At 48.3% G+C, this 23,364-nt stretch overlaps 1 protein-coding gene and 1 pseudogene across 10 annotated transcripts in view; both read left to right on the top strand.

The window, feature by feature from the left end:
- ZNF362 (zinc finger protein 362) overlaps nt 1-17,785 on the top strand; it is a 175,895-nt gene extending 158,110 nt beyond the window's left edge. For 7 of the 10 annotated variants that reach the window (XM_055390782.2, XM_031013876.3, XM_055390774.2 and 4 more), the window contains 3 exons: nt 12,012-12,090; nt 12,223-12,381; nt 16,001-17,785. In XM_055390782.2, coding sequence (XP_055246757.1) covers nt 12,012-12,090; nt 12,223-12,381; nt 16,001-16,117 — 355 coding nt within the window. In that variant the 3' untranslated portion in view covers nt 16,118-17,785. Of the gene's footprint in view, nt 1-12,011; nt 12,091-12,222; nt 12,382-13,613; nt 13,820-16,000 lie in introns of those variants that run through there. The other 3 variants (XM_031013879.3, XM_063700577.1, XM_063700580.1) reach the window with 3 other exon arrangements.
- LOC129534311 (uncharacterized) lies at nt 16,782-17,785 on the top strand (annotated as a pseudogene).
- Nucleotides 17,786-23,364: the final 5,579 nt, after the last annotated feature.

The following is a 23,364-nucleotide window of genomic DNA, read 5'->3' as shown; positions in this document are numbered from 1 at the left end:
GTTTTTGTTGTGGAGTTTGTAATTTACAGAAAGAATTCAAGGTTTTTTCTGTTTTGAGGACTAAATACTATACAGAAGGGCTCTATTTTTTTTGAGACAGAGTCTCACTGTATTGCCCAGGCTGGAGTGCAGTGTCATGATCTCAGATCACTGCAACCTCTGCCTCCTCAGCTTCCCAAGTAGCTGGGATTACAGGCGTGTGCCACCATGAGAAGGGCTCTATTTTTTATTTGCTTTTTTTGTTTTTGTCATTTATTCGTTTATCTCCATTGTCTTTGAATCCTTTATCCCTGGGTGCAAGATGTTTTACCTTGTCTGTTTCTCTGACTTTGGGACATGATGCGTGGGTATGATAGAATCAAATGGCAGGCTGGGCTCAGTGGCTCATGCCTGTAATTCTAGCACTTTGGGAGGCTGAGATGGGTTGATCACTTGAACTCAGGAGTTCGAGACCAGCAACATGGCAAAACCCCATTGCTACAGAAAAATACAAAATTAGCTGGGAGTAATGGTGCATGCCTGTAGTCCCGGCTACTTGGGAGGCTGAGGTGGGAGGATCGATTGCTTGAACTCAGGAGGTCGAGGCTTCAGTGAGCTGACGTCACACCACTGCACTCCAGCCTGGGGGACAGAGTGAGACCCTGTCTCAAAAGAAAAAAAATAATAAAAGAATAAAATGATACAATGGCAGCAGGGCCAGGTGTCAGTCTGTTTTCTCGTTACCGTGCCTCCCAAGGCACAAGTCTGACCATGTAAGTTTGTTTCAGCAATTTTCTGATTTTGTTGCTACTTTGATTTTTAAAAAATTTGGCCAGGTTTATGTACAGAGATGTATGTAACAAGGTGTTGATTGATAAAGTCCTCCCAGTTGTGTGGTTCTTAAAATTAGAGCATTTGATAGAAAAGCTTGAGAGTTAACTCTGTTAGGAGACTTTGTAAGGCCCCCAGGCCAGAATTGTGTATGTGTGTGTGTATGTGAAAAAATTTTATATTATTAGAGATCAGGAACCTAGAACCATCCAATTCACCTCTGCCAGATTGTGCCTATACAACGTGTAACATGGCGGTTACCCTTTTTTTGGAGAATCTTCATTTGTCAGTGTTTCTGAACAAGCAGAGATTGATGTCTTTTTATAACCTTAAAGGCTGAAATTCCACAAGCCATAGAGCAGGTCCAGTCCGGTTTCCTGGAGGCCCGGGGAGGCCTCATTCCCACTTTTGAAGTGCAGTCCTTGTTTCTTACTCTCAGGCTTGTCATGCCTAATTAAATGAAATTTGTCTTTAACTGTGACATTTCTGGCACAGCCGTGGTTACAAATTTGATTTACCCAATTATATCCTGTTAGGAAGGAGGACAGATTCTTACAGATCATGTTTACAGAACTAATGATCGTAAAAGAAAAGGGTCTCAGCAAAGGTACTTTGAAGAGTTTTTAGCTATTATTCCTAGTAGTTTTGTAGATAAGGCCAATTACATTTGTTGTTTTCAATAGAATGATTATTTGAACATTTCCTTGATGATTTATTATTTCATATCTATGTTAGGTTTTTATAGTCCCCCTCCCACCCTCACCCCCAGAATTCTGAAGAGTTAGTTGGAAGAAGGAAGAAGGCACCATTTTAGGAATATTTTATTCCAGTTTATTGTATACAGCCTCCTAAATTGAGGATTAGCGACAGTAATAAAGAAAAAAAAAAGACCTTTAGAAAATTAGAACATTAAGGGTGAAATCAGTTTCATCCAGTCCTGGGGAATAATTCCTGTTCCTCTGATCCTGGGTTAGTTAGCCTGCTTTCAAAGTTATCTACTTCTGGAGCAAGGACTCTTGGAGCCTACCTTGGCCTCTGGCAGTGTCTGGTCAAGAAGAGGATGTCAACATGGCAGCCTGTATGCATTTGTCTTTTCTAGCTCAAAGCAGAGGCCTTTAATTAAGCAAGTGTGAGGGTAAAAATCAGACCTGTTGACTAGAACAAATGATTCTGCTTAGTTAATTGTAATAATCAACAATATCACAATGGAGGACAATGGAGTCCTCTATTAAGGTATAATCACGATCAATTTTTCAAATTAAAAACATGGTAGGCTGGCACGGTGGTTCACACCTGTAATCCCAACACTTTGGGAGGCCGAGACAGGTGGATCACTTGAGGTCAGGAGTTCGAGACCAGCCTGGCCAACATGGTCAAACTCCGTCTCTACTAAAAGTACAAAAATTAGCCGAGTGTGGTGGTGCATGCCTGTAGTCCCATCTACTCGGGAGGCTGAGACAGGAGAATCACTTGAACCTGGGAGGCAGAGGTTGCAGTGAGCCGAGATCATGCCACTGCACTCCAGCCTGGGTGACAGAGCAAGACCCCATCTCACCAACAAAAAAAACATGTTATTGGCAGCAAGCGCACTGGCCCATCTTCAGGGTCTTTTAATCCCATAAAGCGTTATCACTAATTGTTAAGGGCATTCTAAATCTAGAGACAAAATCTTTTTAAAGAAATGTCTTTGTTGATGCTTGTTATGCCAGCCTCTGTGCATTAGATTAGGTTTTTTTGGTCCATCTTAAAAAGTGCACAAGAACATATTATATATTATACATATTATACGTTTATGTATGTATAAAATTAACCCAGGGAGGTTGAGTTTCTCTTTTTATTTGCCAACTTTCTTACGCTACAAACTTTGTAGGGCAGCTGTCACTCTAGCGTTTGGCTAATTAAAACCATGGAGAATACATAGGCCGGGTGCCATGGCTCATGCCTGTAATCACAGCACTTTGGGAGGCCAAGGTGGGTGAATCACTTGAGGTCAGGAGTTTGAGACCAGCCTGGTCAACATGGTGAAACCCTGTCTTTACTAAAAATAACAAAAATTAGCCAGGTGTGGTGGCGGGTGCCTGTAATTCCAGCTACTTAGGAGGCCAAGGCAGGAGAATCATTTGAACCTGGGAGGCGGAGGTTGCAGTGAGCTGAGATCGCACCACTGCACTCCAGCCTGGGTGACAGAGCAAGACCCTGTCTCAAAAAACAAAAAAAGAAGAATACAAAACCCAATCATTGTAAGCATCCCTCCTTTTGTAAAACAAGGGAGCAAATCTTTGGTGTTGCCCAGCAGCCATCTGGAAATGCCAAGAGCAATTGCATTTGCATTTGCACCTTGACAATTTTATCTTTCTGAATGGGGACCTGGATCTGAGAAAGGCGACAGCACAAAGTTGACAGAACAGGCAAGCTAATAAACACAAGAGCAAGTGATAATAATGATGAAGAATTCTGTTTTGTTTTTTTTTTCCCAAGAAGTAGACTTTGTTTAAAAATATTATTTGAGAACATGACCAAAAAAAAAGCAACAAAAAATTAACAGGCCTTTGAAGGAGAGGAGAGTATTTTGCCAGAATGTTCTTTGACTCAGGGATTATTCTCCATTCCTGAGGGCACAATTTTTTTTTTCCCCTCTCTCTCTCTCTTTTGGACTAATTTGAGTTCATAATGGCAGGAAACCAAACAAACAACAAAAGAGGATTCTATCAACATTTGGAAGACAGTTTATAAGTCACTAGACGCTTGCACATATAATTAAACTGATATGTCCTAACTCAGTGGCAAAGAGGCGAGTGTCCCACATGCCCAAAACTCCCAGGATTCTTTAGACAAACAAACAAACAAAGCCAAAGCTGAAGAAACAACCAGATTCCAGATTCCTTGTCCTCTGCTATTTGACGGAGGCCCTTTCCTACTTATTTGTCCCCTGGCAGAGAACCAGGCATCAGATCATATAATCAAATCCATCTTCCCAATGTTACAGCCACTAATGAAGGGCATAAAAGAAGGTCATGTCCAAAACAGAGCCAGCCCCGGTCAAGCAATAGAGGTAGAGTTAGCAAGAGGGCAAGCAAGATCCACCCTGGGAGTTGAGAAGGTTGTGCTTGGGAGCATGGTCGGAGTGAGGCGGTTGAGTGGCGTTGGAGCATCTTAATCGGCCTGCAGCATGAAAGGAAGGCACAAGCAAAGTGCGGGACTTGCAAAGTGTTGAACAAGTCCAGGCTTCAGAAGGATCAGCCCTCTACATAATAAACACCACATGGATTTATAGAGAAAATAGAACATTTTCTGTTCTTGTTAGTCTGTTCATGGTAGAAAACCAGCATTGTCTCGTGCAGTTAGTGTATATGTAAGGGTCGTCTGTACCTGCAGATATCACAGTGTGGGAGTCAGGGCTTGAGGCCAGGAGTCTGAGACTGGCCTGGGCAACATGTTGAGACCCATCTCTACAAAAAATTAAAAAGTTAGCCGAGTGTGGTAGCATGTGTTGTAGCTCCAGCTACTCAGGAGACTGAGGTGGGAGGATTGCTTGAACCCAGGAGGTAGAGGCTGCAGTGAGCTGAGATCGCGCCACTGCACTGCAGCCTGGGTGACAGAGATCCTATCTAAACAAACAAACAACAAACAAACAAACCATTGTTTTGGGAGGAAGTTATAGGAAATGGCTGAAAGTTTTATCTATTTGTGGAACTACAACTAGACAGTGACTCTGGATTTGTCTGTTTATTCAGGGTGCAAAGTGGTTTTGTTTTTGTTTTTCTTTTCCTGACAGGGTGATGTTATGTACATGCCTAATGATCATTGCAGCAGGGGAAAGTATCATTTTAGTTTTTTCAAGTCTGATAATAATGCTAATAACAACGACAACTATTCCTTATTGAAGAACTTCTGTGTGCCAGGTCCTGCTTAAGGTGTTTTAATATACAATGTGTCCATAAAATCCCTGTACAGTGTGAATTTGTTATTTCTTCATAAGAGATAATGAATTTGAAAAATGCCACAGAGGGGGAATCCTCTCAAGGAATGTTTAACTTTCATATATCTATGACCATTGTTTTAGTTAAAAAACATGACGTGCCAAAAGCCATATCATGGCTGAGAAATAAAAGTGATAATTCATGAATCCTTAATAATTTTATTGAAACATTGAGTACGTTTCCTCTTTGTTTTCATAAGTTGCTTAACTTAAATAGAAATTAATGTATTAAAAACTAACACTGCAAAAATATTTTATGAACACCCTTTAAATTCTTACAGTCTATTATCCCCATTTTAGAGAGGGGGAAACTGAGGCTGAGGGAGGCAGAGTCACCTGCCCCAGGTTACCCGGCTAAGAGGTGGCAGAAGCAAGATTTTAGTGCAGTGCACCAAGGAGCAGCCCAGTTCAGAAAGAAGGAAGGGCTGGGGCATCAGGCTGCAGAAGAAGCACTTGGGGATGGCAGTGCCAGGCAAGAGAGAAGAGCAAGTCTTTGGAGCCCCTGGGTGGGACTGGGACAGTGGGGGGTGAAGTGGGGTAGTCCAGAGCCACTACCTTCAGCTCAGCTTCCTTGTGCTGCCTAAAGAGGAGTGACCACCAGGACAGTGGGGGGTGAAGTGGGGTAGTCCAGAGCCACTACCTTCAGCTCAGCTTCCTTGTGCTGCCTAAAGAGGAGTGACCACCAGCCGGGCGCGGTGGTGGCTCATTCCTGTAATCCCAGCACTTTAGGAGGCTGAGGTGAGTGGATTACTTGAGGTCAGGAGTTTGAGACTAGCCTGGCTGACGTGGTCTTGAACCATGGTGGTCTACTAAAAATACAAAAAAATTAGCCGAGCACAGTGGCACAGGCCTGTAGTCCCAGCTACTTGGGAGGCTGAGGCAGGATAATCGCTGAACTGGGGAGGCGGAGGTTGCAGTGAGCTGAGATTGTGCCACTGCACTCCAGCCTTGGCGATAGAGCAAGACTGTGTCTCAAAAAAAAAAAAAAAAAAAAAGCGTGACCACCTAGAATCAGGGGTGGACTTCCCATCGCCACAGATGTGGGAGCTGGGGCTGGGTGCTCCCCTAGTGGGAAGATGCCCTACAAAGAGAGGATTCTGATGTTAGAATTGAGGGCTTAGGCTTGACTTGAAGTTCAGCGACTGAAGACAAGAGCTTTGTGGCTAAAAGAACAGGTAGCCTGGTCCTTCCTTATCCAACAGTTGCTCCCTGAAGCTTTTTCTGAGCCAGCCCCATGCTGGGTGCCATGCACAGGGACACAGGAGCGGGCAGAGGCAGGCCCCTGCCACTGTGACCTAGGAGGATGGCAGATGTGGAAACTTCCTTGAGAGAGGGAAGTAGGAGGTGGAGGTTGGGGGGGATCATCTGGGTTGAGTACGGAGGGGTCCACAGCCCTCCCCAGTCGGAGGAAGAACGACATGAGCAAAGGCTCGAGGCCCGCTGGGGGGCTGCATCTGCATGTGTGTTGGGGGAGGTTGGTAAGATGCTCCTCTCAGGAGCGCAGTGGCAGAGGAGGAGGCCTTAGAAACCAAGGCCAGAATGTGAAGGGCCTTGCAAGCTGGGGAAGGGGATATGGACTGTGTCCTGGAAAAAGAGGGAGACCATGGAGGTTGCCAGACTGGGCTGTGACCAGGTCAGAGCCCTGCAGCTTCAGCCGTGCCGAGGCCTGGCGGGGAGAGGCTGAGGCTGGGAGTCAAGGGGGAGGCCGGGCAGTTGTTGCACGTGCATGGGAGGAGGCCAGAGGGGCAACTTGCTGGTCAGGAGGGCTTGGCTGGTTCTTGAGGAAGGAGCTGAATCCACTGGAGGACTGTTGGTCAGTCAGTGAGCAAACCCTCATGAAATACACCCAGAGCATGGAAGTCGCTGATAATGTGGAACCTATTTCTCTTGTCAATGATTGACTTCAGGGAGAAAGAACTTGCTTTCCTTCATTCAGTCTGTGTCTATTTATGGAATCCCCTCTGTGCTGAGCCCATGCCAGGCGCTGGGGTGATGGTGGGGAATGAGCCCAAGGGAATTCCTCTGAAGGAACACAGTGACCAGACATGGAGAAAATAAGTACCCGTGCAGAGACTTCTGGGAAGCCGATGTCTTTGTTGCCTGCGAGGTGGGCTGCAGGGAGCCTGACCTGGTCTAGGGGGTCAGGGAAGGCTGCCCTGATGAAGGGATTTTTATGCTGAGATCAGGAGTTGGGTTTTAGCCAGGTGTTAACTGAGGAACAGGTGTTCCTGGTAGAGGGAACAGCTTGGATAAAGGATTGGAGGTGGGCAGGGGCTCAGTGCTGGAGGAGCTAGTGCAAGGCCACTGTGGCTGGGTTTCAGGGCAAAGGGAGAAGGGGTTGTGGGTTTTTTTTTTTTTTAATTATACTTAAAGTTCTAGGGGACATGTGCAGAACGTGCAGGTTTGTTACATATGTATACATGTGCCATGTTGGTGTGCTGCACCCATTAACTCATCATTTACATTAGGTATATCTCCTAATGCTATCCCTCCCCCACTCCCCACCCCACAACAGGCCCTGGTGTGTGATGGTCCCCTTCCTGCATCCAAGTGTTCTCATTGTTCAATTCCCACCTATGAGTGAGAACATGCGGTGTTTGGTTTTTTGTCCTTGTGATAGTTTGCTGAGAATGATGGTTTCCAGCTTCATCCATGTCCCTACAAAGGACATGAACTCATCATTTTTTATGGCTGCATAGTATTCCATGGTGTATATGTGCCACATTTTCTTAATCCAGTCTACCATTGTTGGACATTTGGGTTGGTTCCAAGTCTTTGCTATTGTGAATAGTGCCGCAATAAACATACGTGTGCATGTGTCTTTATAGCAGCAGGATTTATAATCCTTTGGGTATATACCCAGTAACGGGATGGCTGGGTCAAATGGTATTTCTAGTTCTAGATCCCTGAGGAATCGCCACACTGACTTCCACAATGGTTGAACTAGTTTACAGTCCCACCAACAGTGTAAAAGTGTTCCTGTTTCTCCATATCCTCTCCAGCACCTGTTGTTTCCTGACTTTTTAATGATCGCCATTCTAACTGGTGTGAGATGGTATCTTATTGTGGTTTCGATTTGCATTTCTCTGATGGCCAGTGATGATGAGCATTTTTTCATGTGTCTTTTGGCTGCATAGATGTCTTCTTTTGAGAAGTATCTGTTCATATCCTTCACCCACTTGTTGATGGGGTCGTTTCTTTCTTGTAAATTTGTTTGAGTTCTTTGTAGATTCTGGATATTAGCCCTTTGTCAGATGAGTAGATTGCAAAAATTTTCTCCCATTCTGTAGGTTGCCTGTTCACTCTGAGGTAGTTTCTTTTGCTGTGCAGAAACTCTTTAGTTTAATTGGGTCCCATTTGTCAATTTTGGCTTTTGTTGCCATTGCTTTTGGTGTTTTAGACATGAAGTTCTTGCCCATGCCTTTGTCCTGAATGGTAATGCCTAGGTTTTCTTCTAGGGTTTTTATGGTTTTAGGTCTAACATTTAAGTCTTTAATCCATCTTGAATTAATTTTTGTATAAGGTGTAAGGAAGGGATCCAGTTTCAGCTTTCTACATATGGCTAGCCAGTTTTCCCAGCACCATTTGTTAAATAGGGAGTCCTTTCCCCATTTCTTGTTTTTGTCAGGTTTGTCAAAGATCAGATAGTTGTAGATGTGTGGCATTATTTCTGAGGGCTCTGTTCTGTTCCATTGGTCTATATCTCTGTTTTGGTACCAGTATCATGCTGTTTTGGTTACTGTAGCCTTGTAGTATAGTTTGAAGTCAGGTAGCGTGATGCCTCCAGCTTCGTTCTTTTGGCTTAGGATTGACTTGGCAATGCGGGCTCTTTTTTGGTTCCATATGAACTTTAGTTTTTTCCAATTCTGTGAAGAAAGTCATTGGTAGCTTGATGGGGATGACATTGAATCTATAAATTACCTTGGGCAGTATGGCCATTTTCACGATATTGATTCTTCCTATCCATGAGCATGGAATGTTCTTGCATTTGTTTGTATCCTCTTTTATTTATTTATTATTGAGCACTGGTTTGTAGTTCTCCTTGAAGAGGTTCTTCACATCCCTTGTAAGTTGGATTCCTAGGTATTTTATTCTCTTTGAAGCAATTGTGAATGGGAGTTCACTCATGATTTGGCTCTCTGTTTGTCTGTTATTGGTGTATAAGAATGCTTGTGATTTTTGCACATTGATTTTGTATCCTGAGACTTTGCTGAAGTTGCTTATCAGCTTAAGGAGATTTTGGGCTGAGACGATGGGGTTTTCTAGATATACAATCATGTCATCTGCAAACAGGGACAATTTGACTTCCTCTTTTCCTAATTGAATACCCTTTATTTCTTTCTCCTGCCTGATTGCCCTGGCCAGAACTTCCAACACTATGTTGAATAGGAGTGGTGAGAGGGGGCATCCTTGTCTTGTGCCAGTTTTCAAAGGGAATGCTTCCAGTTTTTGCCCATTCAGTATGATATTGGCTGTGGGTTTGTCATAAATAGTTCTTACTATTTTGAGATATGTCCCATCAATACCTAATTTATTGAGAGTTTTTAGCAACAAGGGCTGTTGAATTTTGTAAAAGGCCTTTTCTGCATCTATTGAGATAATCATGTGGTGTTTGTCGTTGGTTCTGTTTATATGCTGGATTATGTTTATTGATTTGCGTATGTTGAACCAGCCTTGCATCCCAGGGATGAAGCCCACTTGATCATGGTGGATTAGCTTTTTGATGTGCTGCTGGATTCAGTCTGCCAGTATTTTATTGAGGATTTTTGCATCGATGTTCATCAGGGATATTGGTCTAAAATTCTCTTTTTTTGTTGTGTCTCTGCCAGGCTTTGGTATCAGAATGATGCTGGCCTCATAAAATGAATTAGGGAGGATTCCTTCTTTTTCTATTGATTGGAATAGTTTCAGAAGGAATGGTACCAGCTTCTCCTTGTACCTCTGGTAGAATTCGGCTGTGAATCCGTCTGGTCCTGGACTTGGTTGTGGGGTTTAAAACAAAGGCAGTGTGAGTCCTGGGGACCCTTAAGGATTAGGTGATGGGGAGCCTAAGTAAACGAATTCCCCAGCCCTAGAGAGAATGAGGATGGAATGAAGTGAAGAGGATGCTGGCCTCAGGTGGAGTTGGTCCAGATGACCCTTAAGGTCCTTCCATTGTAGAGACGGTGCAGCAGCCTGGGATGGGATCCTGAAACATGTGACATCCAGAAATGTGCAGGGGTGCTCAGAACTGGGTCAGCCCAGCTTCTCTTGGCACAGCTGTTGTGGAAGGCCAGACCCCAGGCCTTGATCCTGAGACTGGGGCTCGTCCCTGCCCTCAGGATTCCCCATCTAGCAGGGGAGAGAAGTGTGGGCGGCCTCGAGAGTCCAGTGGGGTTGGCTCTGTGGTGAGGAATGTGCTCTGGAAGCCTGTGGGGTGAGCAGTTCGCTCAGGGGAGATTCCGCAGAGCCCCACTCGCCAACGAATCTGGAAGGATGAGCTGACATTTACTGGGCAAAAGAGCTGGGGAGGTCCCAGTGCTGAGGATGCAGACATAGCAGAGGTGTGGGGAGACTTATCAGACATGGCTGGCAGGGAAGAATCATTATCTGACCAGGATGTAGGGTGCGTACGAGCAGGGAGGGGATGCTGGACCACCTGGTGAAGGCTTGAATGACATATAAGGAATTTGGACTTTGTCAGTGTTTATAATGGCAGCCAATGGGCTTATTGGTAGCAGGGAGTGTTTCTTACTCAACCCTGTGTCCCTAAGTCTAACACTGGGCCTGGCCAGAGGGGCTTTAGTTTCTTTGATGAGTTTGTTGATGGGCTGATGGCAAACCCAGTCAGTGAGAGGGGCTGGGGCCTTGGAAGGAAGGAGTGGACACCCTTTTGATAAAATCTGGATATTCCCCACCACTTTTGTTCCTCAACAAATTAGGCAAACAAGGTGCAGGCCCAGCTGGCATTTCATTGCTCACCTGCTTGGTACAGCAGATTTGCCCAAACAGATGCTTGAAGACACGCCCAGGGAGATGGTGCAAAGGCATGAGTGTGGAAAGCAGGGAAGGCCACCATTAGTGCATGCCAGGCTGCTGAGCTCCATTTGTGGATATCATCGCCCAGTCCACAGCTCCATCCTCACCTGGGCTGTTGGGCAGGTACAGGGTCATCAGCCCTCAAGTCACTGCCCCAATGTCACCTTCCCCATGAGGCCCTTATCTCCGTTTAAAACTATACCCCTCCTTCCCGTCACTCATGGTCTCCCCATCTTGTTGTTTTTCCCACAGAACTTACTACCTTCTACATGTGATTTACTTGTTTATTTCACACTTGTTGCTTATTTCCTCCAGGCAGTGGCTTTTGTCTGTTTTGTTCATGATATATTCCAAATACCTAGCACAGTGCCTGGGGCATGGGTACCCAATGTAATGAATGTGAATGAATGAGTAACGATAACTGGCAAACGTTGAGTGCTTACTTTGTACCAACACTAGGCTAAGCCCTTTACGTGCATTATGTGATGTTATCTTCACAAAGCCCGATGAGATAGGAACTGTATTTTTATACCCATTTTGCAGATGAGGAAACTGATGCTCAGTGGTTTGTCCAAGGTCACCCAGCTGGTTAATAGCCAGGACGAGAACCCAGGAGTGGCAGGGACAGAAGGAGCTCTCAGGAAGGACACAGAGGGGCTGAGCTTCAGGGCTGTGCTGTCCCACATTCTCCCATTTACTGGGGTGACCATGTAGCTGTCACAGAGATGTGCCTGACATGGGGTAGGGACAGGAAATAAGTGTCTGGGGCCAATTAGAGGGAGATGTCTCCTTCTTCTTAGGGAAGGAGGCTGGGTGGGCAGGGAAGGTCCCGACAAAGCTGTGCATCTGTGTTCTTTGCAATGTGTGGTCCGTAGTGTGGGGTTTTGGAAGAGAGGGGCAGCCAAATCAGGCCCCCTCCGAGGCCTGCACTGGGTTGCTGCAAGGGCTCTGGTGGTGGGCTGGGGACAGCTGGGACCTGTGGGAAGCAGGAGGCTCTGGTCAGACTGGCAGTGGAGGCCAGAGAAGGAAGGAAGAGCCATGGCCGTTGAAGTCCCCAGCTCTTGCCTGGGCTCACTCTTGGTCCTTGGGGAGCATGGGCAGGGTAGGGACCGAGAGGCTTAGGGGCCAGAGTAAGGACTTGGGAACTGGAGCGGTCTTGGGGTGTGTGTCAGGGACTTCGACCTTACTGGGCTGCCCATTACAGAATCCACACAGGCGACAGACCCTACAAGTGCCCACATCCTGGCTGCGAGAAGGCTTTCACTCAGCTCTCCAACCTCCAGGTGAGTGCCTGCCTGCCTCCTGCCCACCAGGTGCTCTGGTGCCCCCCCCACCAACCCCCACAAGGAAGCGTAGGAAGGGGGTGGGGCGAGGGAGCCCTGTTCCTCTCCTGACCCCCTGCTGTGCCCCCACAGTCTCACCAGCGCCAGCACAACAAGGACAAGCCCTACAAGTGTCCCAACTGCTACCGGGCCTATTCGGACTCCGCTTCTTTGCAGATCCACCTCTCGGCCCACGCCATCAAGCACGCCAAGGCCTACTGCTGCAGCATGTGTGGGCGGGCCTACACCTCGGTGAGTGCCGGTCGGCCTGTGCCCTGCCCCGGGGGAGCCACTTCCTCTTCCAGGCCTCAGTTGCTTCCCCATTGTCAGATCTGTGTCGACTCTTCCCATTTTCCAGACAAAGAAACTGAGACCTAGAGAAGGGAAGTGACACCCTGAGATCACAGGGAAGGGGAGAACCAGGGCTTTTGCTTCCCACTTCTGGTTTCAGCTACCCCTGACCAAGCCCCTAGCCTCCTGCTCACCTTTAGCCTGAGTCTCCGAGGCCCTGGAGTACTCACAGCAGTGGCAGGAGGCTTTTCACCTGCTCTGCAGAGCTACAGAGAGAAGCGCCTTCCTGTCACCCAGGAAGCTGCAACCCCCATTGTGGCCACAAGGTGGCGCAGTGACATGGCCCATAGCCACCCTCATCTCAGGAAAGGCCTGAGCAGCCCGGAAAGCTCAGAGCATTCAGCTCCCGTCCCTGGGTGGGAATTTCCCCAAACGAGGGCCTTTTGGCACCCAGAAATACCATTCACCCCCAGACGAATCGCTTGAGTGTGTGCTTCTGTTTGATCTAATATTCTAGTTAACAGATCCCATATCCCCGACATAGAGGTCACTGAGCCTCAGTTTCCTCATCTGTCAAATGGATGAACTCACAGGGCTGTTGGCTGGCAGAGTGGTGCCAAATCAACCTGAGCTAGTACCATTATTTATTCACTCAGTCTTTACTAAACACTTCTGCCTGGTGCTCGGGCATTGGGATGAGCCAGACAGATCTATTTTTTGCCCCCAGGGAAGTTAAGAACTGTTGGAGACAAGTATTAAACAAGTACACACGTAACTGTTTGACGGGAAATTGTGTAGCTGCTGTAAAGCAGAGACTCTCGGCCCTAGTCCAGATGGACATTTGGGCCGGACCTTTCCACTGTGGGCGCTGGCCTGCACGTGGCAGGGCTCTGAGCAGCATTCCAGGCCTCCATCCGCTAGATGCCAGTAGCAACCGCTCCCCAAGTGGTGACAGCCAAAAAGTGTCTTCAGGGATGACACAGAGGGGCTGAGCTGCAGGGCCATGCTGTCCTGCATTCTGGAGTCCTGCATCCTGGGGGACAGCATGGCCCTGAAGCTCTGTCCCTCTGTGTCCTCCCTGGGACCTCCTTCTGTCCCTGCCACTCCTGGGTTCTCATCCTGGCTCTTTGTCCCTGGGGTCAGAATCACCTCAGTTGAGAACCACTGTGATAAAAGTGTGTTTTGAAAGACAGCAGGGAGGACACAATGGAGCTGGGAAGAGGGATGAGTCCAGATTGACCACCTGGAGGAGCAACACTTAGGTGAAGCCTTGAAGGATAATTGGATGAGGAGGAGAAAGAGGGGAAAGAAGCTTCCACGCAGGCGAACACTGAGTGCAAACCCCCCGAGGGGTAACAAACTTGGCATGTTACAAGAACTCAAAGGAAATTAGGTCAGTTGGGGCCTTGGGGGCTCTGTTAGAAAAGTTTGGATATTTTTTCAGGTGGAATGGGAAGCCACAGGGAGGGGACTATCAGGGAGGGTTTTTTTTTTTGGTATATTTTAGAGACGGGGTCTTGCTATGTTGCCCAGGCTGGAATCAAAATCCTGGGCTCAAGGGATCCTCCTGCTTCAACCTCCAGAGTAGCTGGGGCTACAGGTGTGCACCACTGTGCCTGGCAGGGAAGGTATTTTTGCAAGGTCACTCTGGCTGGAGGCTGTTCATGGATCATAGGTGGGGTTGTTGGCAGTACTTGTCAGGTGCCGGGCAGGGCTGCCACTTGCTAAATGCTGAGTCTGTAACATTTGTTCTTCCCTGGAGTTCAAAGGGCAGAGGAGGGTCAGGAGGCAAAGAGGACAGAATCTGCAGGGAAAAGGGCTCCAAAGGGGTGAGCAGGAGCCCTCGCTTGCCTAGCTGATCTCCAGTCAGTCCCTGCCTCTCTCCAAGGCTCAAGTTTTCCATAACCTCCTACACCATCAACCAATCCTGCCTCATCCATACTCCTATTTTTTGAAGTACAATCCAGACATCATACTATTTCTAAAAATTTCACTTTATCTCTCTAATGATAAAGACTCCTTTTTTGAGCATATCCACAATACCTTTGGAATATCAAAAAGTAATTAACCAAAGTCCTTATCATCATCAGATACTCAAATACCCATTCAGCATTGACATTTTCATTTGTGTCATGAATGCCATGATTTGGTGTATTTACATTATTCCTCTTTTTTTTTTTGAGACGGAGTCTTGCTCTGTCACCCAGGCTGGAGTGCAGTGGCGCAGTCTCAGCTCACTGCAACATCCGCCTCCCAGGTTCAAGCGATTCTCCTGCCTCAGCCTCCCAAGTAGCTGGGAATACAGGCATGTGCCACTATGCCCAGCTAATGTTTTTGTATTTTTAGTAGAGACGGGGTTTCACCATGTTGGCCAGGCTGGTCTCGAACTCCTGACCTCAGGTGATCCGCCTGCCTCAGTCTCCCAAAGTGCTGGGATTATAGGCATGAGCCACCATGTCCAGCCTACATTATTCTTTTTAGATCAAGATCCAAATAAGATTCCTGCATCGTAGTAGCTCAGTAGATCTTTTAATCTCTAGGTCCCCTTACCCCCACTTTTTTTCTTTGTTATTTATTCACTGAAGAATAGTTTCCTAGCTAGGAATTTGCAGGTTGCTTCCCTCTGGTATTGGATAGCATGTTGCCGCCACATTTGAGGGCTTCCTCTGCTGGGTTCTGAGCATATTGAGGTCTGAAGTCAAGGAGTGGCAGGTGGGAGTACCGCCTCTGCTTCTGGCAAAGGCGATTGGAAGGATGTGGCTTAGTGTGAGGGCTTCTGGGCCTGCAGTGAGCCCTGGGTCACAACGTCACCTACCCAGTCCTGGTGCCTCAGGTCAGATCCAGCAGAGCCAGTGGAGGACATGATAGTACCCACCTGTAGTCCCAGCTACTTGGAGGGCTGAGGTGGGAGAACTGCTTGAGCCCAGGAGGTTGAGGCTGCGGTGAGCTGTGATTGTGCCACAGCATTCCAGCCTGGGCGACACAGTGAGACCTTAAGAAAAGGAAGGAAAGGAAATGTAGAGACTGGGGCAGGAGTGGACCCTTCAACCCTTACTCCATGCTAAGGGCTTGATCTTTGTCACCATAGCAACCTGTTGAGGTTGTTCCTCCCCTATGCCTGCTTACAGAGGAGGAAACTGAGGCTCAGAGAGACAAGATGACTTGTCCAAGTTCTCACCACTAAGAAAGAGCAGAGCTAGGCTCAGACCCAGTCCTGCTGCCTCACTGTCACTGGGATCACCAGCCAGATGCAGGCACAGTGCTTCACCTGGCAGACAGGGCTGAGGTTCAGCCAGTATACCCAGCTACACCCAGGTGGCAAGGGGCTGGGGGCCTGGCCCTGGAGAGCCACAGGTGGGCACTGCTGAGGGGTGAGCTCTCCAGCCAGCACTTATACTGGCAGCAGTGCAGTGTCTGTAGAACCAATGGCCGACGCCCATCTGACCCTGCGAAACTGTGGCTGTCCTCCACCCTCTGAACCGCCTACCAAGAGCCCTCCAGTGGCTGCTGGTGGGAACTGCAGCCTCTTCTCCCTCCCTTGCTGGTGGTTCCCTGTTCTGAATCTCATCCCTGCCCACAGGAGACCTACCTGATGAAGCACATGTCCAAACACACGGTGGTGGAGCACCTGGTGAGCCATCACTCGCCCCAGAGGACGGAGTCCCCCGGCATCCCGGTGCGAATCTCTCTCATCTGAGCCTACTGGAGGCGCCGCCCCACCCGGCCCACTGGCAGACACAGACCCAGGCAGCACCAGGCCCCAGCTCCCTCCGGGGGCCCTCCAGGAACCACCAAGCTCTCTCACGACCTTCCCAATCTTCCAGAAAGCTTGGTCCGCAGAAGCCCTGCCTGGTCCAGTCCGGGGGCGGCCAGGCCAACTGCAAGATTCTGGACTGTTTTGGTGGCATCCAAAGACGATCTCAGAGCACTTTGAACCTCTCTGTTGAGTTTTCTTTTTGTTCCCCACCCTTCACTTGCTTCACTGTTTTTTTTTTTCGTTTTTTTTTAAGTTTGTTTTGGAAATAACAGAAAAGATATTTATTGGCCAGGAAGTTGGTGCTGCTAAGACCGAGAAATTTAAAGAATCGGACAGATGGACGCAGAGAACCAGAGGGCAGTGTGGGACCTTCTCTTGCCATGGCCTCAGGTCTTGAGGGAAGGCTCGGGCCTAGGTTTCTGGACTGCAAAGGGGACCCCCAGGTGGGAGGGGCAGGAAGCAGCCGGAGTGAGCCCTTCGCCCCTGAGTGCCTGGCTCGCACCTCTCGAGCTGTGCCCTGGGCATCACTGAGCAGAGGGGTGCGGCAGCTTCAGGAGGCGGAAACGAGAGGGGTGGGAGATCCACAGGACCAAAGGGTGCAGTGATGGGCTGGGTGGCGGGCCCAGGGAAATGGGGTGGGGATGGGCTGGGTAAGACCTGGCCCTCCCCTGCTGCCCTGAAGACCACCCCAGTCTACCTCGGTGCTGGCCAGGAAACCTTTCGGCTACCTCTCCCACCATCCCAGACTGTGGGCAGGGGGATGGGGAGGGAGTGGGCCTGGATCTGGGACCTCCCTCCAGAATTTCCTCCAGATGGGGGCAGTGCCCAGGGAGGGGTTATTTGTCTTCCCTGCCATGGAGTGGGAATCCCCAGCCGAGGCCCTAGGCCCCTCAGCAGGGAAGGGATCCTCGGGGAGGCAGGTCCCAGGAGCAGACCCTGCCCCCAGCCCCCACAGACACACCCCAATCTGAAAGCCATGCGTGTCGGTGTATATAGGAACCATGTACAGAGCCCAGAGAAGCCCCCTACATCCCCCCGGGAAAAAAAAGAAAACTAGACAGAAACTCATCTATATATTCTGTATCTGGAGTTCCGTTTTGAATATTAACTGTGTTATTTTTATACACTTTTTAAGCCTTAACTCGCCATTGATTTACCAGTTTAACGTTTCCTGGGGTTTCTTTGCCCATGGGGTTCTCTGCCCCCACCCCCGGCCCTTTGTTTGACTTGCGTCGTCTGATACTCAGTATTGTAGCTTTTTGTCCGCATGTTACTCCCTGTAAATACGCTGTTATACATACTGTTAACACCCCTTTGCTTTTTCTATGGGACCTCCAGGCCACCATATTTAGAACTAGTTACCTTATTAAAAAAGAAAAAAAAGTCTGTTGGCTTCTCAGTCTGCATCTTGGAGGCAGGGAGGTGAGGGCAGGTGCCCCTCAGACACTTCAGGAAGGTAGTTTGCATTCTATTTAAAAAAGGGGGTGGGGAGCAAATGAAAATCAAATGTTGGGGGAAAACACTAAAGGGGGCAAGAAACAAAGGAATTACAAACCCTCTGCTCTTTGTATTTCTCTGTTGTGAAGAATAAACTGTACCTGCACCCGGGTGGCGGTGGTGTTTGGCGTGCTCTGTGCGAGGGCAGGGCTGGGGGGCACCTTTCCACTGCTCCTCTCCCCTCCCCCGCCCCCCCAGACTTGGAGAAGGAAGAAAGTGGCCTCTCACTGTGGGCTGGCCTCACTCCAGGTGCTGAACTGAGTGCTTTATGTTGATTGCCTCACAACTCCCTAAGAAGTGGGCAGCAAACCAAGAGAGGCTCTTTGCTAAGGATCATGCTGCAGTATAGTGGCAGTGACATAAACTGACCCAGCATTGCCTAGTTCTGGAGCCTTCTTGGATATACTAGGTCCACCAATAAGTCTCACTTCCACTGCTCCCTGAGGGGGCACCCCACCTATGTGGCGGGGGGGGTCCATCATGAGTGCCTGATTTGTGGAAGTGATTCTAGTGATTGGAGGGGGAGTCCAAGACATCCTTGTCATACATTTTTTTTTCCCCATAGGGGTCAATGTTTTGACTGCCTAGGAAGGAAATTTAGTAGTAAAATCCCCAAAAGCTTATGAAGTCTGGCCCTGTGGAAGCACTGTGAGGGGGACAGAAGTAACTACCATGGAGGTCATCATTGGGAACTCATTTCCCTGAGTCCTCACAGTCCTCATGTGTCAAGACTTTGCTGCAAGTGATAGAAAGTCCAATCCAAACAAGGGTGTATTGGCTTATGTAACAGGACGGTGGTCAGGCCAGCTTCAGGGCTCAAAGGATGTGTCTCCAGCTCTCCACTCTGTTCTGAGTCAGCTTCAGCCTGAGGCGCCTGTGGGGTCAGCAGCTCTAGTCTCTCAGTCCCCAGGGTTCCAGCAATCAAGCCTCTTGTCTCTCTGACAAAAGCCTCAGTGTCTTCATCTGTTTTATGCTGCTATAACAGGATATCACAAACTCGGTAATTTATAATGAGCAGAAATTTCATTCTGTTCATGATAAATTCCAGTCTCATAGTTTGGGAAGTCCAAGAGCATGGTGCCAGCATCTGGTGAGGGCCTTCATGCCATGTCATCTCATGCCAGAAGGCAGAAGAGCAAGAGAGGGTGAGGCCAGGCTTGGTGGCTCATGCTTGTAATCTTGGCACTTTGGGAGGCCAAGGCAGGAGGATCACTTGAGTCCAGGAGTTTGAGACCAGCCTGGGCAACATAGGGAGACCTTGTCTCTACAAAAAAAAAGAAAAAGAAAATTGGCCAGGTGTGGTGGTGCATGCGCCTGTAGTCCCAGCTACTTGAGAGGCTGAGGTGAGAGGATTGCTTGAGCCTGGGAGGTCAGGGCTGTGGGGAGCCGTGATTGCACCATTTGCACTCCAGACTGGGAGACAGAACAAGCTCCATCTCAAAAAGAGGGTGAGAGTGAGAAAAATGGAACTCGAAGCCTCATATCCTTTTATAATCAGCATTAATCCATTCATGAGGGTGGAGCCCCCATGGCCCAACAACTCCCACTAGGCTCCAACTCCTAACACTGTTGCAATGGGGGTTGTTTCCAACACATATGTTTTTTGGGGGGGACACATTCAAACCATAGCACCCAGCAAAAGTCTAATTGGGTCTTCCTGGTTCTAACTGCATCATGTCGTGTGCTTGTTTGGCTTGGGCCTAGGGCCCATGCTCTAAGCCTGGAGTAGAGGGTGAAGCCCTCACCTTCTTTACTTTCTGAAGCACAAGAGGTTCCCTAACAGGAAACCAGAGTGTGTTACTATCAGAAGAGGAAATGGATGTGTGGTAGCCAAGAACCAGCATGTTTTCAGTAATCTCAGGGGCCTCATCTCTTTCTCTGAAATTGACCTCCCATAGCCTGCTTTGCCATGAAAGGATGGGCTCTGGCAGCCATATTTGTGTCACATGACCCCACTGCAGCCACAGCTGATTGGCCAGGGGTGGACACCTGACTCTGACTTGATACATAGGTGCAGCCAGTGGTGCATAATGGCTGTCCTGATTCATGTGAGAAAACTGTGCACACCTCTTCCAAGCTCTGCATTCAGGGAGTACTGGTAGCTTGAAATCAGCCATGGTGGGATTTACACCATGGATATTGGCAACACTATAAATCAGGGCCTTCTTTTTCCCCAGTCAACTGCTAGACTTATACCAGCACACCACCGGACGGAGCTGACTCTCCTATCAGATTCTCTATTCCATGAATTAGGAACAAGTTAGGAGATGGTGGGTACCTGAACTGGAAAACCCTGTAGACTGCGGTTTGGGGTGACTGTTGAGCTGGACACAAGCAGAAGAACAAAGCCGGCAGAGAAAGAGCAGAAATGGACCAAGGAGACCAAGAGCTAGTGGTAACCTCTGTTCCTGTCAGTCTTCATCCTCTGGCTATGTTTAATCTCCTGTTTGTTCTCACTTTAATGAGTTTAAGTTGCTAGTGGTGTGACATTGTGTTAGTTACTAAATCTGTGCCTGATTTCCTCATATGTAAAATGAGGTAAACAGTAGTAACCAACTTACAGTGTGGATGTGAGGATTAAATGAATCAATACCTGTCTAATGCTTAGAACTGGCACATTGTAAGACCCAATATATGTCCACATCATTATTGCTGCTATTTGCCTTAGCCCTAAGGGATCTATGATCCTTATGATCAGTGATCCCTGACTGAGAGCTGAAGATGTTTGGGAATTTCTAGGGGTGGCATTTGAGCTTGCATGGCAAGGCGGGGCGGCTGGGACAGGTGGAGATTTTGCATGTAGTAGTGATGCTGAGGGGACTGAGTCTGATTTTCACTTGCTCACGTGGGGAGTGAGTGCCACTGCCCCTGGGGGAGCCACAGGATAGGTGCTGAGGACAGTGTTGATGGTAATGGAGGCAGCTGCAGAAGGAGCTTTAGCCCTCTTGTTATTCCTGCTTCAGATCCAAGTCCCTCTGTACCCACCCCCGCAACCCCTCCTTAGGCCTCTGGGCTCACTAGGAGGGGAGCCATTCCCAAGGGTTGCCCACCCTGCAGCTTCCTGGAACCCCTCCCTCCTCAAGAAGATCCCCAACAGCGCAAGGCTGCTTCCAGTCCACGCCTTGGAAACTCCTGAGCATGCCATTTATTCCCCCTTTAAAACAGAAATGACTGGCTGGGCGCAGTGGCTCATGCCTGGAATCCCAGCACTTTGAGAGGCCAAGGCAAGTGTATCCCTTGAGCCCAGGAGTTCGAGACCAGCCTGGGCAACTTGGTGAAACCCCGCCTCTACAAAAAAAAAAAAAAAAAAAAAAAGCCTGGTGTGGTGGTGCGTGCCTGTAGTCCCAGCTACTTGGGAGGCTGAGGTGGGAGGATCACCTGAGCTCAGGGATGTTGAGGCTGCAGTGAGCCATGATCATAGCCACTGCACTCCAGCCTGGGCAACAAAGTGAGATGCTGTCTCAAAAACAAACAAAAAACAGGAAATGACTGTTCTTTGGCAAATCCTTTGCACTCTCTGAGCATGCTGGAGAAAGGGCAGGCACGGAGAGGAAGGCAAGTTGTGTTTTCTAGAGCAGCACCACAACCCCTGCAGGGAGGAAGAGTGGCATCCACATTTCACGTATGAGAAAACTGAGGCCAGCAAAGGTAAGGAACTTGTCTACCCACACACAGAAGAAGAGCCAGTTCACATCATCTCTTGCTGGCTCATGCTCAGGTATTGAATGGCCCAGCAATTGTTAGGGTCTGCAGCAATTGTTAGGGTCAGCACGTGTGGCCCTCAGTGAATGCTGCAGGGTAAGGTGGAGGACACACATCTTCCCCAGCTCACAGGCAGAAATTTTTTTTTTTTTTTTTGAGACGGAGTCTCTTACTGTTGTCTGGGCTGGATGGAGTGCAGTGGCACGATCTTGGCTCACTGCAACCTCCGCCTCCCAGGTTCAAGTGATTTTCATGCCTCAGCCTCCCAAGTAGCTGGGATTACAGGTGCCCACCGCCACGCCTGGCTAATTTTTGTGTTTTTAGTAGAGACAGGGTTTCACCATGCTGGCCAGGCTGGTCTCGAACTCCTGACCTTGTGATCCGCCTGCCTCAGCCTCCCAAAGTGCTGGGATTACAGGTGTGAGCCACTGTGCCCGGCCAAATTGCCTGTTCTGACACACGTGGCCCATTCTCATCTCTAATCCTGAGTCCAGAAGACCTTCTGGGTTTTGCTAATCTAGTTTAGATAGGAGACATTTTGAACTGCTTTTGAGAGGACAGATCTCTCTTATCGTCAATAGCTGGGCCTGGTAAATAGCAAGAATTGCTGCCCTACCTGGGAGTGGAGGCTATTAAAGTGCAAGGTTGGTGACAATACTACATAAAAGATTCAGAAGAGCCAGGGTGAAATCCCAGTCTCTCAGGGCCCCAGTTTTCCCAAATGTCAGATAAAATCTCAGGGGCTTCAGTGGCTACCTTCCCTATCTCCTTGGCTCTGTGACCACCTTCCTGGGAGGGTCTGATGTCTTCACACTCCTATTCAGAGCCTCTGTTTCCCCACTGGGGATCAGAAGTCTAGACAGCTGCCGCGGATGTGGAAACTTCCCTCCCAGATACTGTGGCCAAATGTTGCCCTGCTATCGCCCCCAGGCCAGAAAATGTCATTTTGGACTTTGCCTAGGAGAAAAAGCCATAATAACAATTTGGGAATGTCAACTAAAGAATAAAAGTAAGTTTTTAAATAATTAAAGTTAGTGTCACTTAGAAGTCTTATTGAGGACCATCGACCAAGGCCTATGGCCCAGGAGGAGCTCTTTAGAAGGTTCTATCAGACGCTTTGAATGTAGTATTTTATTTATTTTATTGAGAGAGAGTCTTGCTCTGTCACTCAGGCTGGAGTGCAGTGGTACGATCTCGGCTCACTGCAACCTTCGCCTCCCGAGTTCAAGCGATTCTTGTGCCTCAGCCTCCCCAGTAGCTGGGATTAACAGGTGTGTGCCACCACGCCCTGCTAATTTTTGTATTTTTAGTAGAGATGGGGTTTCATCATGTTGGCCAGGCTGGTCTCAAACTCCTAACCTCAAGTGATCTGTGTGTCTCAGCCTCCCGAAGTGCTGGGATTACAGGCATGAGCCACTATGCCCGGCCTGAATGTAGTATTTTAGTTTATAGTTTAGATATAGGTGGTGAAGCTTCAGTATGCGTAAAATTATATCTAAGTTTGTGTGTAAGAGTGTATCTGGTTATAGTTTATAGAAGCATGATCACTAACCCCAACTGACATTATCTTATATGGAGATATATCTAGAGTCACTTATTTTTTTAGGGAATATAGTGACTCTGGCAAGGGACGTGGGGAGCTGTGTTTTTTGTTTTGACAGCTATATGCTGTCACAGGGCTTTGTGAAATTATGCTGGCAAGGGAAAGGAGCAAACATGGCTTCTTATGTTTGCTACTTTGTCTCGCAGCACAGGAATAATTTATCATAATATTACTGAAATATGTACAAACCATGCTTATGAGCAGGGGAGGTAAAAGGGCAGAGCCAATGACGGGGTGCCACCTGTGTTTCTTCCTGTGGCTCCTGCCCAGAGACATCCCGAGGGGCCAGCCACGCCTCTCCAGCCGCTGACATCACAGTGACTCGGACCCTCTGTGTCCTTGGGCAGTTATGTTTCCTCTTTTGTATCTCAGTCTCCTCATTTAA

Source organism: Gorilla gorilla, chromosome 1 (assembly GCF_029281585.2).
Source record: "Gorilla gorilla gorilla isolate KB3781 chromosome 1, NHGRI_mGorGor1-v2.1_pri, whole genome shotgun sequence".
In the NCBI taxonomy this organism is placed as follows: domain Eukaryota; kingdom Metazoa; phylum Chordata; class Mammalia; order Primates; family Hominidae; genus Gorilla; species Gorilla gorilla.
This window is presented reverse-complemented; position numbering and strand designations above follow the sequence as displayed.